At 47.6% G+C, this 17,246-nt stretch overlaps 2 protein-coding genes across 2 annotated transcripts; both read right to left on the minus strand.

The window, feature by feature from the left end:
• Positions 1-7,466: 7,466 nt before the first annotated feature.
• Positions 7,467-8,829, minus strand: LOC123150995 (NAC domain-containing protein 90). The gene is made up of 3 exons (XM_044570816.1): positions 8,634-8,829; positions 8,251-8,546; positions 7,467-7,961 (listed from the first exon to the last, which is right to left on the minus strand). The coding sequence occupies exons 1-3, from the start codon at positions 8,788-8,790 to the stop codon at positions 7,647-7,649; spliced, it is 768 nt and encodes a 255-aa protein (XP_044426751.1). The 5' UTR covers positions 8,791-8,829; the 3' UTR covers positions 7,467-7,646.
• Positions 8,830-10,646: 1,817 nt separating this feature from the next.
• LOC123151092 (NAC domain-containing protein 90) lies at positions 10,647-11,953 on the minus strand. Its single transcript, XM_044570893.1, has 3 exons — positions 11,797-11,953; positions 11,390-11,700; positions 10,647-11,296 (listed from the first exon to the last, which is right to left on the minus strand). The coding sequence occupies exons 1-3, from the start codon at positions 11,951-11,953 to the stop codon at positions 10,991-10,993; spliced, it is 774 nt and encodes a 257-aa protein (XP_044426828.1). The 3' UTR covers positions 10,647-10,990.
• Positions 11,954-17,246: the final 5,293 nt, after the last annotated feature.

The following is a 17,246-nucleotide window of genomic DNA, read 5'->3' on the forward strand; positions in this document are numbered from 1 at the left end:
TCAGGACCGGCCCTGTGTACATGCCCTAATATAATGAACATCTATACTTCGAAAGATACATGTGGTGAAGCGGTGAAGGTACTGTAAGAACATTGTGATTTTAGTTAAATGAAAACGAAGAGGACGCTCTCTTTTTTAAAAAAAATGTGATGAATGAACAATGCAAAGTACGCAATCTGTATGCTGAAGTAAATTACTTAATTAGCAATATACGTGTGTGGAGAATATGTAACTGCAAATACAGAGCACCTGGGATAGATCAGATCGGCATCGATCATCAGCGCTTGACACTGGACCGGCGTCTGACTCCGGCGGCAGGTGCTCGAGGATGTGCACGTCCAGCGATCCAGGACTCGGAATAGAGATCGCCTCGGCTTTGAGATCGCCTCGCCGTCTGAAGAGTTTGGAAAGAAAAAATTAGTACTACTCGTTGGGGGATAGGAATCAGCAAACTGGGCAATTAAGGATCGGAGGAAGGCAGCGTTTGCCCGATCAGAGGAATGCTTGCCTCTTTCTGAGGAACGAAGGTTGCCTCTGCGTGATCGAAGCTTTGCTGCGCCCCTCGCCTACCTCTCTAGGCAATGGCCCATGGGCTACCTGCGCGTCTGGGGAGGGGCCCCTTGATTTTGGGGGCCCGGGGCGGCCGCCCCCCCTGCCCCCCCTCAGGGCCGGCCCTGACGATATGAGCATGCGTTCGAGCTAGTGCATCTTTTCTTTCATCTCCCCCAATCCCCTAATCATGGCAGTGGTTGATGCTTCTTCTGGCACAAGAACATTCTAAAATCTAACAAAACAATGGAGCACGTGCGCTTTGGGAGCAAAAAGCAGAGCGCATGCACACCAGACACCACGCGCCGCCCACGTCCGGATTCCGCTGACGCGAGCGCCGTACCAGCCGGATCCCCGGCCGGCGGCCGTGGGCCTTGTGGGCCAACGCTCTTCGAGGATAAGATCGCAGCCCGCTAAATTATTTGAGCAAAAATTTCCTTTTCTCCCCTGCATGTCACGTCGCGCTCGCTAGGACCCAGGAAAGCACGGCCACTTCCGCTAATTCGCTCTCCTCTCGTCTGCCCCTTTTTCTTATGCTCGAAAAAAAAGGAACTAGAGTAGCTTTTGCTCTGGATTCGCCGCACATGAACACGACCGCGTTCGTGTGCACGCGTGATGCGCCTCGCTGTAGTTTAGCTTATCCGCTAGGATGATGGTTTGGGCCTACGCATACGTGCGCGCCCCAACCGGCGGCGAATGGCCGGCCAGGCTTTGCTCCAAGCTTAAAGCTTAACGGCTAATATTGGCCATTGCTGATCAAAGCTGCTTTGGGATCCGATTGGCAGAGTGTGTTTTTATTGTTCATCGGATCAGATTGGTTCGTTTCGTGCTGTATATATTTGCGCAGGCCGTCAATCATGACCCGTCCATTCACACAACATTGCGCACGCCAGATTTTGTTTTTGATGAGGGGTCCAAGAGAAGGCTAGCCAAACCAAATCTCGATCGATCGAGGCAGCTCGCTTTCCCTTTGCGGCCGATCCTCTCGCGCCTCCGGCTTTCCTTCCTGATCCGAAACGCCTCGCCCTGGTTCGTCCACATTGCAGGCAATTTGAAGATCAGATCAGATATTTTCAGCCGAGCCAAAAGGCCAACGGGCACCGGATCCTCAGGACCGCGGGGATCTCCTCCTTTCCACTGGCCAGGCCAGGTTCGTCCCCGGCGTTCCCGGTCTGGTCTGGTCTGAAAAGAATAACGTGAGTGAGCGCGCGTGCCCTCTCATCCGACCCAGCAGCAACTCAGCTGGGAATCTAATAACGAGCAACCGAGCATGACGGGATGGATTCTCATCGATCCGTCCGAAGACCTCACGACGACCGTCCGGTGCAGTGCATGGGTCCGCGGATGGATGAAGAAGAAGCGGTGAAGGTTCGGGTGTGGAAATGCACGCAGGTTCCATCATCGATCGGAATCTGATGCTTTGGGTAATGGCTATCTGTGGATGATAGCGTCTCGTGTGAGATTGGGTGATGAGAAACCACCAGCCAAACAACTGCGCCTGCTTGCCTGGAAGCTGCGCCGCAGGCACGTACGGGTGCGCGCTTGTTTTACTAAAAGCATCTCCAATACCAATAGGCATATAAAAACTGCTTCACGTGTTAAAATTCGGGGTTTTTGACGTCGGACAGACAGTGCACACGGAAAAAAAAATTTGGACACACGCTAAGATGCACCATCAGTAGCTGCAAATTTGGAGTTGTCCGGTGCTCAAAAAATCCGAATTTTAGCACACAGAACAGTTTTTGTGCGCCTGTTGAAGATGCTCTAAGTTGAGTCGCTACGTGTGTGGCGGTTGTGCCTTTCTTAGGAACGGCATGTTTTCATTTGATTATGTATTTTCCTCCATTTCTAAATATGAGTCTTTTTAGAGACTACATACGAAGGAAAATAGATGAATTTATACTTTAAAATACATCTATATACATTCATATGTAGTCTGTATTAAAATCTCTAAAAGGACTTATATTTAAAACGATGAAGTATATTTTTTACTTCCTCTGTCCTAAATTAATTGTCTTAGATTTGACTAGATACAGATGTATTTAGACATATTTTTTGTTAGGTGCATCTGTTTCAAAGCAAATCTAAAACAAGCAATTTGGTACGGAGTTGTATTTGTAAATGACTTGCACGGAGTTTTATCTTTAGAAAGTGTTGAGAGGATTTGCGAAGAGTACAAAACTTCATAGATTTGGAGCCTTCTAGTGCATTGGGGATTTGGGAGAAGCTATGGGCACCCCTGCCGGGTTTTTCCCGTTTTGAGAAGGGGACTGCTACGCGTCGGCCAGCGAATCTTTTTAAAAGATCCGCCGCCGCGCGAGTCGTCTGATTCGGCACAATCTAAATTGAATGTTTTACTCTACTTTACAACAGAGACCTTGTTGCGAAAACATTTTGTTACAAAAAATGGTGTTGTAATATAGGTTGTGTTGCAAAAAGAAAATTGCAACGAAGATCTTGTTGCGAAATTTTTGTATTATTTTTGCAACAATGGTCTTGTTGCAGAAAACATTTGTGGCAAAGGTTGTGTTGTAGATTTTATTTTTTGCAACAAAGATAATGTTGGAGACTTTTTTTGCAACATATATTATGTTACAGAAATTTTTAGTCCGCATCGTCGCACCGTCGTGGTGCCACTGCAACATTCCCTATATTTCAGAAACATGAAGGATGTTGTAAAATCCTAATACATACAGTGGGTGCGTTGGCGTCCTAGGACGGCGGATGCGAGGCGTGGAATCTATACGTACACGTGATCTGTTTGATCAAAAGTGATCCAACGGCTCCACACACTACAGATGCGAGAGCACGATCCGCCGGCTGAAAGGTAATGTTTCCCTTTTGAGAAGGCATGGCGTACTTTTTATGTTTCTTTCTTTTCTGTATTTTCAACAGTTTTAGTATTTTTCTTTTGGTTTTGTCTATTTGTTTCATGTTTCTTTTTTGCTTATTGACTTTTATATTTATATTTATTATTTTACATGCCAATTCTTGAATATTTAAAACTTTTGAACGTTTAAAATATATGCTTTTTTGAATTCATGAATATTTCTAAAGTTCACAAATATTTTTTAAGTCCATGAACATTTTTAAAGTTTCCTACCTTTTTCAAATTTATAAACATTGCTTGAAATCCACTCGTATTTTAAAAATTCCTGAACATTTTTTCATTTGTGATTTTAAATTTGTATATTTTTAAAATCCTAAAGTACGCGAACTTCATTTGACTTAATAAAATATTTCAAATAAAAATATGATAGTCGTTTTTCTCCGAGCTAGGAGTGGAGCGATCAGAAAAAAATCTAAGCGAACGGAGCAGAGAGCCAATCTTAGCGAGCAAGAACTTCAAAGACCATCTCATGTGAGTGTTATAACAACAATTACACGGGTTCAACATGGGATAACAGCTACCAAGGGGCTCACACACCGACTAACAGTCGACACCGTTGTTGAAACATGTAAGTACTTCACAACCACACGCCTAACAACTTCACTACGCTCTCCGAACAAATATCATCGTCAACAACAGCCTAACACGATATACCTATACGTATGAAAAAGCACTTCCATATCATATTTAAAACCCAAAACTAGCACAATAAAACCAAAACAAAACAACCAACCACAATAAGCTACTAAAAAAAGTTAATCCCACGTGTGAGGAATGACGCGACGAAGCGCGTGTTAGCCTCGAGTTTTAGGATGGTCACCCATGGTCTGCACAACAACACAAGTTTACGAGCACTGCATTCTAGCCCAAAAGTGAGGAGTCCAACAGATGAAGCCCAACCAAATTTCACGCAGCGAGACTACTTATATTTCAAGTTTTCCTTTTTCTTCAATTAAACTTCTTCCGTAGCAGCGCCTTTAAGAAGAGACAACACCTCCATGCCACCATCATCATGTCATATGCCAAAGACGGGCCAGACATGGATCTTCAACCTGAATGCCAACACCGACCAACTAAGATTGGAAGACATGGAGATAACACCTTCATTAGGTAAGCAGTCAAGTTCAACGCTGCCTCCGACCAATGAAGGATTGAAGGCTAGAACAAAAGTTTTCATCCCAGACAATAAAGTGGTGCTCTAAGCACCATTCTGCAAACGGATCTTTCAAAAGTTGTGCCACCAAGTACTCCACATAGAACCACTGTGATGTCCACCGGATGAGGTCGCACGCCTCTCCGGACACTCCTTTCAACTATGCACCAAAGAAGCACATGCCCCGCGGAGCCACCTTGCCGACCACCTATTTGTGGAGGAGTGTCCAGCCATCAACGGCGGTGACGAGAGGAGGTAGTGGCGCTAGCGCATGGGTGGGACGTCTTCCCATGTATCTTCACCATGAGTGTCAAGGAGTTGTCAAAACTCATGTCCTAGATTTAGCTGTCGCTGAAGCTCAAGTCGCCCATGCCTGGGACATCCAACCACCTACACACTGAACCACGTCGGACATGCTACGCGCCATAGCCAACACACAACTGTCAAGAGTAGGCCCCATTACCAAGCCGGGTCGATACAGCTGTAGGGCAGCGCCCGAGGCCACAATTGCCATCTGCAACTAAGGTCGTCCTTAGCCACGGGTGTCCTCCTCTGGCGGCCAGATTCAGGCGAGAATGCCCAAATCAACCACCATATACGACCACCATTCCGCCCTTGCAACCACAACGATGTGTCTGAACCGTTGTACATACTTGCCATCCATGACTGGCATGGCAAGTCGACGAGGACACGAGCACACCACCATCGTCCGTTGGACGAGCTTTGCCTGTCGGCCTCATCTAGCGATGCGGAAGTGAGTGAGGAGGGCGGAGACAGGTGCAATGGCTAAGGCCCGGGCCATACCCCTAGAGCGGCGCGGATATGCGGTGTGCACGTCGCAAGCAGATATGGCACTTGGAAGCGTGGCAATTAATCAAATAAACAACAACTTTTCTTTAGGGTTTGCTCAGCTGCCCCAGGAACTCGAGGAGAATTGGTGGTTCCCTCCCACTCATCGGCACCATCGCCGGTCTGCCGCATCTCTTGTGTCCTTAGGACCATGGAGGCATGGTGTGAACCCTGACCCTTCCCAGTGGGAGGGATCCTGCTCTGTTTTAGGTGTTTTTTTAAGAATTGTTAGGGATTATCTCATGCTCGAGAAGGCAAGGTGGTGACGGCTCTCTGGGAATGGAATGAGTTTCTCTCCGCCTAGCCCCCGTCCCAACGGTGCGTCTCGTGTCGTCGGAGAGCCTGTGAAGATGAGTCTCTAAGGGCATGTTTGGTTGGGTGAGTTGTACCTGGCTCGCACCTGCCATGCAAAATTGCCCATGTTTGGTTGGTTGTGTGGCCTCCTCAGCCTGGCCCAGTTGATGCAAAAGGAGGCTTCCCAGCCAGGCTGAGGGGAACGCAGGTTTTGAGTGTTTCCTTCATGCAGGCTGAGGGAGACGCAGGTCATGCCCGCACGACGCAATCCAGCCACCTCCTTCCGCCTCGCCATCGCTAGCAACAGGACGACATCGCCAGCGCTCCTCGACCATCTCCACCTCGACGCCACCGGACTCCTCCATCGCCGCACGCACCCACGCCTGCATTCCTATACGACCTTCACCTCGCCGCCGCCGCACTCCGACACCGTCGGGCGCACCCATGACTGCGGACAAGTTCGTCGGAGCTCGGCCCGCCGCCCGCCACCGACCGAGAGGAAGAGGCAGGGTGGGGGAGAGGGGAGCCATGAGCCGCCAAATCCAGCTGCAGCCAAATCTCCGTCGTCGGCGTCTCCTCCCGGCAGCCCATCTCCGCCACGACCATCTCATCGCCCTCGAGCTCTTCACCTGGTTGGTCTCCTCCATGACCATCTACTAAATCTCAGTGGAATGTGTCAGATAGTTGCAAATATTTTGATTTCTTTGCGAAACTTCTGATGAATAAAATTGACACTTGAGTTTTTGGTTCAGATTTCAGTTCAAGTTTGTTTTACTTGTTCCCTTTGTCCATGGAATGGTCCAGATCCATCTGAAATATTGGAATTGGAAGAGAAGAGTTAGCAGAATTAAGGCCATGTCCAGTCTACCAAACAACATCTGCCGAACATCTCATCCCATCCTTGCACCCACTCAAGCAGGCCACGCTCAGCCAGGATCACCCACGCGATGCAGGCTAGAGCCACCCAAGCAACCAAACACACCCTAAGGGATCTCACGGGATATGGTTGGATCCCATCTTTGTTTCTCTGCTTTCGTGTGTTTACAGATTGAACAATTTTGTTTTATCATTCTCTTCATCGGCAACGGTTCATTACGAGCCCTAGTACGGCGACTTTGTGACTTCTGCTATAACAACATTTCCACATCTCCGCTCATGCCAGTGTTTGTATAGTCGTCCCTACGTGTTTATAGATGTAATTTTTATTTGTGATGTTCTTTGTACTAGGATGAAAAGTTTTAGAAAAAAAAAGGAAACATGGCAAAATAATGAACGGGTGACAGATGCATGTGCATGTCAGAAATCAGCCTGGCGCAAACGACCTGTGTATTTTTATTTAATTTTTTTTTGCATGAAAACATGGGTTTTTTTCTTCTTCCGAATGACAGGTTACATTCTGCTGACATTAGCCGATCGATATTACTCCTACAAGACATGACACCTCCAAGCACCACAGCATATGCCACTCATTCGGTGAAGACAGGAAAACGCTTTTGCGTTCTATCAGCAAGCAAAGTTCAACGGATAGTCAATTTATCAGCAAGCAAAGTTCAGCGCCTAGTGATCTAGCTCGTCTTGTACTAGTAGTAGTAGTCTGTTACGTTTGATCGTACTTACTCGCACCCATCGCAATAATAACAGATGTCACGATCGCTGCACTGGAAAAAGGAATCTTTGCACGCATGAAGAGAGCACAAGCAGTTGACTTGCACATTTTTCTTTGGTGAAAAGGAGCTGCATTGTTAAATTCCACAGAGCAGTACGTAGAAATGGCATCATCGTGACGGCGAAAATTTAAAAAGAACAAAGAATTAAGTAGCTCATCTAAAGCTTTAGTGCAAATCTGCGTTTATTTTTCTAAATGAATCTTTAATGAATCAAATCCAGTTTACGAGCTTCATCATCCATGTGTTAGATCCAGTCAAAAAGCTCTGCCCAGTCGGTCATGCCGTCGACGAGCTCCTCATCGGCGCCTCCCTGCTTCTGCTGCTGCTGCACGGAGCGGTAGGCGTCGCTGGACGACGGGACGTCGTTGGCTGCATGCCTTTTCCTCTTCTGACCCTTTCCCACTTCAACATCCTCACTGGCTGACGCAGGCGCGGCAGACGGCGACGCCGGGTCCTCGGAGCGGCGTCCTCCGGCGGCGACGGTGCACGGCCGGCGGTCGAACTGCCGCAAGCTGCCTGACCTCGTGTACAGACGGCACAGGCTGAACTCGCTCCTCACCTATAAACAAGCACAAAAAACTGCATAAATAATAAACATTTAAAGATGTTGTAACTACTACTAACTGATTTGCATATTTCTTCACGTCTCAAATGAACAGTTGACTACGGGTATCTATAGCCAATTAGCCACAGGCAGCTTTCGCAATCAGCATTCGATCATGGCTCTTCGCTGCATGAAAGAACATCCGGCATATATATGGCGAATTGGCGAAAAGAATGGCAACTCGTGATTCTGAATATACTACTGAGTATCATCTAAACTAACACGCGCTTATACTGTTAATTACCTGGAGCCGAGCGGCGGCATCGGCATCGGCACCGTCGTCGTCGAAGGCCCTGTACTCGTTCATCTTCCACTTGGTCTTGGCCCCGGCCGGCGCACGGCCGCGGTAGAACACCATGGTCTTCTTGGTCCCGACGGGGCAGCCGCCGGCGGAGTAGACCAACCCTGGCGTGCCCGCCGCCTTCCAGTAGCCCGACGGCGTCGTGCGGCTAGGCCGGCCGCCCCGCGCCTCCCGGTCCTGCCGCGCGCAGAAGTAGAACCACGGCTCCCCGTGCCCGGCGCAGGCGCCCCGGTGCACCTCTGCACGCACATACACATTCAGTTAGCAATGATAGCAATTCGCTGCTAATAGCAGTGCATTACACATGTGTATTTCTTGGTTCGTGCCTGGGAGCTGCCAGGGGTCGAGGGAGCAGACGTCGGCGACGGGGATGACGCGCTCGATATCGCCGCGGCGGCGGCCGTCGAGCATGTGCCGGAGGTAGAAGCGCACCAGCTCCTCCTCCGTAGGGTAGAAGCGGTACCCGGGAGGCAGCTCGCCCATGGCGCACGTCAGTCGATATCGTGGTTTGTGGAGCTCGAATGGAATGGGAACTGCGTGTGTGGTGTACGTCTGTGGTGCGAGAGGTTATATAGGACGGCGCGAGGGAGAAATTTCTCATGCTGCTGTGGAAAAACGCAGCGAGAGAGAGTGGGGAGTTTGCTGTGTGCGGTGGGGACGAAGGACTCGGTCAGTCTCAGCCGTGTTCACATTTCGCTTTTCTTAGTTATACTCATAATCTACAATTATGAGTACTTAGTTAATGAGTGTTGATTCAGTTTTGGATTTAACTAACCTGGCTGCCTACACCGGTCACCATCTTCCATATGACGTGACTACGCGTGGGCGTGGCACGGAAACAGTAACATGAAAACATGTAGATGTAGATTTTATTTTCGAACTTTAGAACAATTGTTCTATGTATTATTTTGCATATAATTGTAAAAAGTACTCCCTCCGCCCACTAGTGTCGAAAAAACATTCTACATTATGGGGCGGAGGGAGTATGTTACATGGGGGAGGAGAAAAGAGAGGAACAAAAAAGGTACAAAGGGGTAAAACAGAACTATCTAATCCCTGCTCTATGTATGAACTCCATAGGTTAGAGATTATTGTCTATCCACTGTGAATACAAAGCTGCATGTTTCTCCTTGATTTTGAATTGAACAAGCTTGAGATCATTTTTTAGAGCAGATCTCCAGTTTTGGATAGAGGGTTGTAAAGCTCTAAAGACCTTGCCATTTTTCTGAAGGCTTCCAGCAGCCTAGAATTGTAATTTTCATGCCAAAAGCTTTGGGCAGTGGCAGTTGTTCATTGGCAAACATAGTTTCTTCATAGACAGATGTATGTCTCCTTTCCATGGGGAGCAAGGAATTCCAGCAATCTTGAGCAAAATTGCAGTCTCTGAGTAGATGTGTAAGAGTTTCTTTAGCATTTTGGCTACAGTTGGGACAGTGTGGATCATCTAGGTGTATTCATTTTCTTTGCAACAGGGATCTAGTGTTTCCTTTTCGAAAAAGGGATCTAGTGTTTACTCTACAGATGTTGATTTGGGGATATGCTTTGACTTGGCCAGACTTGGCGGGTGAAATATAGGCGTGCAACTCAAACTCGCCTTATTTGATGCCTTCTATGTTTCATAGGGACAGGAATATCATACGAATAGGAAAATTATAGGAAGTTAGATGACATGTATCTCAATTTTTATAGGAAAAGAGATATCATTTGATGCATATGATATAAATTTTTTCACTGAGTCTAATCCAATGTTAATTATTTTTTTGAAATGTACAGGATTGGTTTCTATCCTGCAAACCAAAGGGCTCTAAAGGAACTTTTGCGTTGACAATGCTATCCTATAGAATTACTATAAAATTCTTGCAAACCAAAGGAGGCCTAAGATGGAACCACGGAGGTATGCATACGCAGACTATTTTAAGGAGTGATTGCTTAAACGATTTGGTGATTTTGATAAAGGATGGAGCGACTTTTTTTATAAGTTGGAGTGAAGTTGTGTACCATTGGATCTTGCAAGAGATTCATGCAGATCTTGTGAATTTGTAGAAAAAAGAAGAACCAAAAAAACTACAATCTGTTTGTATACCAAATGCACAGAGACATTATGTATTTTAAATTATAAGGGCTTTTATTATTATTTTTCATTATATGATTATAGGTTTTTGAGTTTTGTATCTATTTTAGTTTATTAGGTGTTCAAATTTGTATTATTGCCACTAGTCTTCCCAAAATCTAACATTGTTTCCACTTCCCACAGAGAATTTACACAAGGAGAAAACATAATTTTTAATTCCAGTGAGGCATTGGTTTCTTTGGTATTTTTTGCTAAGATTTCTTGCCAGAGGCCCTCAGAATTGTAGATTTACATTCTCAAAAATAATTTGCAGATTTTACAGCACTATTTATAAAGTAAGACCTCGTTCATGGCAACAAGGTTTTGAATACCCAAACCTGCTAAGTCTTTTGGCCTACACACATTAGACCATTTGACAAGATGGTATTTCTTTTTCTTATCATCTTCCTGCTAGAGTAATCTGGAGTAATCTGAATCTGAAGAAGTTCATCCTCCTATTTACCTCCACCGGCAACCCATGAAAGGCCATCATAAAAGTTCGGCATACCAGCGAGAGGGGATTGTATCTGAGTAACCCTACTGCCACTAGGCAACAGTCTACCCTCATTATCCTTAGATCCAGGCCAAAACCTCTGCCCAGTCGGTCATGTCGTCGGCGAGCTCCTCATTAGCGCCTTCCTGCTTCCCCTGCTGCTGCTGCACGTGTCGGTAAGCGTCGCTAGACGACGTGTTGTCGTTAGCTGCATGCCTTTTCCTCTTCTGACCCCTTCCCACTTCGACATCTTCATTGGGCGATGCAAGCGCGGCGGACGACGACGCGCGGCTGCCTCCCGCGACGGCAGTGCACGGCCGGCGGTCGAACTGCCGCATGTTGCCTGAACTTGTGTATAGCCGGCACAAGCTGAACTCGCTCCGCACCTACGAACAGACACAAACAATGCATTGATTTTTTATTCTTATCTGAGGGCACTGAGTATCATCTAACAAAAACGCGTTTAGATAGTTAATTACCTGGAACACAGGGTTCGATGCCGGAGCGGCGGCATCGGCATCGGCGCCGTCTTCCTCGAGGGCCCTGTACTCGTTCATCTTCCACTTAGTCTTGGCCCCGGCCGGCGCGCGGCCGCGGTAGAACACCATGGTCTTCTTGGTCCCGACGAGGTGGCCGCCGGCGGAGTAGACCAACCCTGGCGTGCCCGCCGCCTTCCAGTACCCGGACGGCGTCGTGCGGCTCGGCCGGCCGCCCCGCGCCTCCCGGTCCTGCCGCGCGCAGAAGTAGAACCACGGCTCCCCGTGGCTGGCGCAGGCGCCCCGATGCACCTCTGCACGTACACAAGCAATTAGTTAGTAATGAGATGACAATGCATTCCACGGCAGCATTGGAATGTGTATCTTGGTTCGCAGACATGTATACGTGCCTGGGAGCTGCCACGGGTCCAGGGAACAGACGTCGGCGACGGGGATGACGCGCTCGATGTCCGCGCGGCGGCTGCCGTCGAGCTTGTGCCGGAGGTAGAAGCGCACCAGCTCCTCCTCGGTAGGATAGAAGCGGTACCCGGGAGGCAGCGCGGCCATGGCGCAGGTCCGATCGGTTTGATCTCTCTTGGCGTTGCGCAACTGATCCTGATGGTTGAGCTCGAATGGAGTGGGACGCCTGTATGGTGTACGTCCGTGGTGCGGGAGCTTATATAGGAGGGCGCGAGGGAGGCGTCGCGGTGCTCAATCGTGGAGAATTTTCTCATGTATGTTGTGGTGGAAAAACTTAGCGAGAGAGTGGGGAGTTCGTTGTGTGTGGTGGGGAGAGACCGAGAGAGGACTCGGTCAGTCTCATCCGTGTTCGAATTTCCCTTTTCATAATTGAGATTTGAGAGTCTTGTAGTTAATTGGTGCTGATTCAGTTCTGGATTTAACTAACCTGGCTGCCTGCACCGGTCGCCATCTTCCACATGACGTGACAACGCGTGGGCGCGGCACGGCAACAGTGATGACATGGCGACATGCAGATCGATGCCGGTTTGAGGATGCTTTCACGGTAGGATTATTGCCTTATTGGTTGAGTGATGAGACAAGTTGCTCTTTTGTTCATCCACGCTCGTTGGCAAAATATGCATATGCATGGTGTGGTTAGTTGTGCATTTGTAATTAACATGAACGAAAGAATATCATGTGATACGGGAGCTTTGGTGCTCGCGTGATATGGGCTCTCACGAGTTGTTGGATCTGAGATCCAATGGCTGCGGGCAGGGCTCATGCAACTTTGCACAAAAGCCCTGCATGAATCTCAAATTTACGGGCAAGTCTTGGAGCTAGGCTATGACCCTAATGTCATCTACAGTCGGGCATCCCAAACCGTACCCAAACGTCCGGACGGACGGTCCGGTCACTGAACGGTCGTGCAAAACCGACACAAGCGGGCGTCTTAAACCGTCCTCAAACGTCTGGGCCGTCCAGCGCCCCTCATATCCAGCTAAATATGTGGCAAATATGAGGTGCTCCGGGTGCGTCCGCCACGTAGGCTTGGCCCAGCCTGGCCCACTCGTGCCCCACAAATATCCCCATCTGAAAAACCCTAGACACCGGTCAATCCGAACTCCATTTCACTCCCCTCTCCTTCCACTCCACTTTCGATCCCCTCTGAACCCATCCGATGGCCGACGACCGAAGCAGCGTTGCCTCCGGCGGGGAATCCGGCTCCGATCACGACTAGGCGAGCCTGCTGCGTGAAGTGGAGCCCGGCGATATGGAGGAGGTTGACCTCCGCATCGCGTTGTAGCGTTCGCTGCTCAACCAAGGAGGATCCGGCAGCGGCGGATCTACTTCGTCAGAGCCCGGCGCCCATCGACGCAACATCAGCGACGTCGGCAGCCCTTCCCGCCTGGCGCACAGCTACGGCTGCTCCGCTCCGCTCCTTCAGGTACGCCGCCCACCTCCACCACACTCTGGTCCGGAAGTGGTACCCGTCCACCGCTGGTTCCTCGTGCCCGCGCCTGGGCTAGAGCGCATGAGGACACCCGAGTCCAAGGCACGTGCAGCCCAGCACGAGCAGCAGTGGGCGAGGGAGCGTGCCAATCGATCTCGAGGTCGCGCTCCTCGCGTCAGTCCTCCGGCGCCCTCTCGCGATGGCGGAGACGGATGCGCGGTGCCTTCGCCGCAAGAATTCCAAGGCACTCCAACGCGCTATCAAGTTGTCGGAGCGTGAGGCAAACAAGGACGCAGCAACGAAGAAGAAGAAGGCCCGCCATGCGAAGGAGCAAGACCGCCTGCTCCGCAGGCTGTTGAGCAAAAGGTGCAACTCCGACTCTGACCTGATGGAGGGCTCCACCTCCATCTCTGACGACGACGCACCTCCGCACGCCGACGCCTACATGGAGAAGGGGCACAGCCGCACCGACGACCGGCCGGAAGGGGAAGGGCCGGCGAGGAAACGGTGATTTCCTCCGCCCTTCCCCATTCTGTTTATATGTTATCTATGTTTTTTAAGTATTTTGTAGTATGGATTTGCACTGTTCGCCGTTGAACTCCGACGAACTATGCTCCTTTTGTTCGGTGATGAAACGTTGATCCGATGAACTGTGTGTTGATCATGTGTTTACGTAGCGTTGCATGGTTTTGAGATTTCGGATACGAGGGACACGGGTGTGAAAGCAAAAATATAAAGCGTGCCCGCGGATGTGCTCAGGGGCGTTCACTGATGTTTGAGAGCCTGGATTTGCTATGTGTTGTTGTAGATGCTCTTACATCTGAGCCTATATTACAGGAGCACCAGAGCTTCCGTATCACCTAATGCTCTCTCTAACATGAACCTACCGTGCACTTGGATATTGAACTTCCTTACTAATATGAGAGCACTCATAGTAGTAGAAGTCATCTGCGGATGCAGAGGCAAGGGGCTATTCTCCTTTTCCAAAAAATGGTGAGTACAAGTTAATGCAAGTATTTCAGCTAGCTCGTAGTTTTCTATTGCCATTTGGTTTCTAGTACGAGCTTCATACTCCATTGGTTTCAAAATAAGTGTTTCAGCTTTGTACTAACTTTAGTATGAAGTATTAAAATTGAGACACTTATTTTGTGACGCAGGAAGTATATATTTTTATTGAAAGTCATTGTCTTATGTTACAAATTATTGAAAGTCACTCTAGTGAACTTTGTGGATGGTAAGGGTGAGGTTTTAGTTTTTGTTTCTTGGCCTCTGAACTTATCAGGCCCTATTAACTTGAACTTGGTCGATCCTTTGGGTCACCTCACTCCTGATGTATTATCAGTTTTATGATGAATAAAATTGGGAGCGGGTGCTCCTTAATTCTAACAAAAAGGAGAGAGCTCTGATGATTCGATGGTTTTGCTAAAGCTAGTGACTATTTTTAATACTCAGAGTAGATTTGTGAGCCACTGAATTTTGCATAGAGATTCATGCAGATCTTGTGAATTTGTAGAGAAGGAAGAACCAACAAAAGTAGATTCCTTTTTTCTTGGAAGTTGGAACTAACAAAAGTAGATTCTACTTGTATACCAAATGCATAGACATTTCATATTTCTATTTGTATAATGCTTGTATTTCCATAGAAACATAGTAACTTGTTTCTTGACCTGTTCAATGATCCATGATACTTTTTGATGAATATGCTGTCTAATCGGGATGTTCTTTAGACAAGTGAAGCGTGTGGGGCCAGCGAAAGAGACAACTCGTTATCCAAGCTGACCGTGGGACCTTGCAAACAAAACAAAAAAAAAAACATCGTAAGTGCTCCTACTTGATTGCAATGGTTAGTGAGAAAACGGGTAGGTGGCAGAGCTCAAGATTTGAAGTGACAACTGATTATTCGAACTCAACCATACTCGCTTACTTTTCGTGTAGAACTACTGCCTTGACAAATTTTTTTGGAGAAATAGTTTTCCTTGGCGGTACAATGGTCAATGAGGTGCTCTCGTCCAAATCATCAACCAATAAGGCCAATTTTCCGTTCTACAGAGGAAGGTTAGATATTTGCCATTCCAAATCGTGAAAGGGGATACGATTTGACATGATTTTTAATCATGGATTAGCGAGTTTTACACAGGATCGTACATAAATGTTTTTCCCATTACACCTATCTCCGCGTCAAAGATGTTTATAGTCAACTTTTTTTATAAAAACAATATATTTGTATCAAGAGACATGACCTCTGCATCAATAGGATCACAAGAGCTACTCAAGAAATCGACCATACACACAACCAAATTATTAACAATGAGGAAAAAACGACCAACAAAATAACTGCATCAAACAACGTGTGTACTTTGTTAAAAAAACATCAACAACCATTAATAACGGTAACCCCAGATAGTAGGATAGGTGATCCAACAAGGATGCCTTCAGAAAAGAAATGAGGCACGAGTGATGCCGTCGCTTGACCCGACCATGGGTTTTTTACCCTGGGTAAGAGTCTAAGTAAACTCAATGAACACGATCTAGCCAATGCCACCTTGTGCTGCCACCATCTGTCGATCCATCGTCACACAACCATGTATACACATAGTTCTGATGGACATAGCCACATAAGTAGAATCTTACCGTTCAAACTCACTCTGCCGAGCAGCGCATAGGGATGCCCACCATCTCCATTGATTCCGTGCCACCGCGAATCCAGATTCCAGACTACACATGCAGAGTCAATTTAGTCTAGTCATATGGCGCACCTCAGACGAGGGCGATACTCACGTATCAAGCACAAATTGAGTTGCCAAATATGTTTGTCACATGCGCCATCTTCGGCCATGACGAGTGCATCAAACCTTTGTATTGAACGGGGGACATCCAATCATCAGAGCACGCTCACGGGAATCACCAATATGGAGGCTAAAACCCGTTAACCATCCCATAGAGACACTTGTAGCTTCAAGTCTCCATCAGGAGCAAAATAACCGATGTGCGCATAATCACACAAATTCATAAATTGCCTACATACATGGATCAGGAAGATGTGTCATCGCGTCCTTTGGTAATGGAAACCAAGGAAATTCAACATGGAAGAAAAGGCCTCCGTCGCAAATCACCAGTGTCGCTGCAGACACCGTGACCAGATATCGCACAACCCTCGTAGCCTCTGCGCGTGGCCACTGCCGAGATGTCATGGGGCCACTGTCGCGATATCCAAACTCCGTCATGCATGTTGTTCAGGGCCGCCACAACGCTCCACACATGAGAACTCTTGTAGGGCAAGGAGATGAGTCTGCCGCCACGGTCTGCCACGCAAGCTTTGCCCGTTGGCTTCCTTCGAGGGCGAAGAGGTTCATCCGATCGCCCTGAAAAAAATACACACTTGTACATTATGCCCCCCCCCCCCCTCCCAAAAAAAATTAAAACATATAAATATGAATTTTGATCATTTCAAATTCAGCCTTCCTGGAGGCCGAGCTCCATTCAGCGTTTTCATTGTTATAGGCCACACACTAATAAAAAAAACTTAAATAGGAGCGCGTGATCCAAATCAGGACATCAATTCTAAAAGTGTTTCCTGGTGGTCGGAAGGTTTTCATTCTAAAGCTCCACTGAACTGCAGGTCAAAGGGAAGCGGATCCTCTAACATCCTCAAGGGATGTCACGAAGCTACAATGAAATGCGTGTGTAAAGCGAAGAAGGGATGTCAGGTTACTGTAGCAACTACTGTGTGAATTTACTGTAGCATGTACAAAAATAAATCAAAAAATAATTTTATTGCACCATAATTTTGTTTGTATGTAATTTTTGTAAATGTATACAATAGATTTACAATTTGCAAATTAATTATAATCATTTTAGGCTTAACCATATGGATGCGAAGAAGGGATGTCACGGTTATTGTAGCTTACGTGACATCCCTTGAGGATGTTAGAGGATCTGGTTCCAGGT

This window comes from Triticum aestivum, chromosome 1A (assembly GCF_018294505.1).
Source record: "Triticum aestivum cultivar Chinese Spring chromosome 1A, IWGSC CS RefSeq v2.1, whole genome shotgun sequence".
NCBI classification, from domain to species: Eukaryota; Viridiplantae; Streptophyta; class Magnoliopsida; order Poales; family Poaceae; genus Triticum; species Triticum aestivum.

Excerpts from the sequence above, each read along its gene's own strand:
- LOC123151092 (XM_044570893.1), bottom strand. The coding sequence starts at position 11,953 with ATGGCCGCGCTGCCTCCCGGGTACCGCTTCTATCCTACCGAGGAGGAG. Across the intron at positions 11,701-11,796 it reads GGACCCGTGGCAGCTCCCAG|AGGTGCATCGGGGCGCCTGC; the intron begins GCACGTATACAT and ends GTGTACGTGCAG. Across the intron at positions 11,297-11,389 it reads CATCGAACCCTGTGTTCCAG|GTGCGGAGCGAGTTCAGCTT; the intron begins GTAATTAACTAT and ends GTCTGTTCGTAG.
- LOC123150995 (XM_044570816.1), bottom strand. The coding sequence starts at position 8,790 with ATGGGCGAGCTGCCTCCCGGGTACCGCTTCTACCCTACGGAGGAGGAG. Across the intron at positions 8,547-8,633 it reads CGACCCCTGGCAGCTCCCAG|AGGTGCACCGGGGCGCCTGC; the intron begins GCACGAACCAAG and ends ATGTGCGTGCAG. Across the intron at positions 7,962-8,250 it reads ATGCCGCCGCTCGGCTCCAG|GTGAGGAGCGAGTTCAGCCT; the intron begins GTAATTAACAGT and ends GCTTGTTTATAG.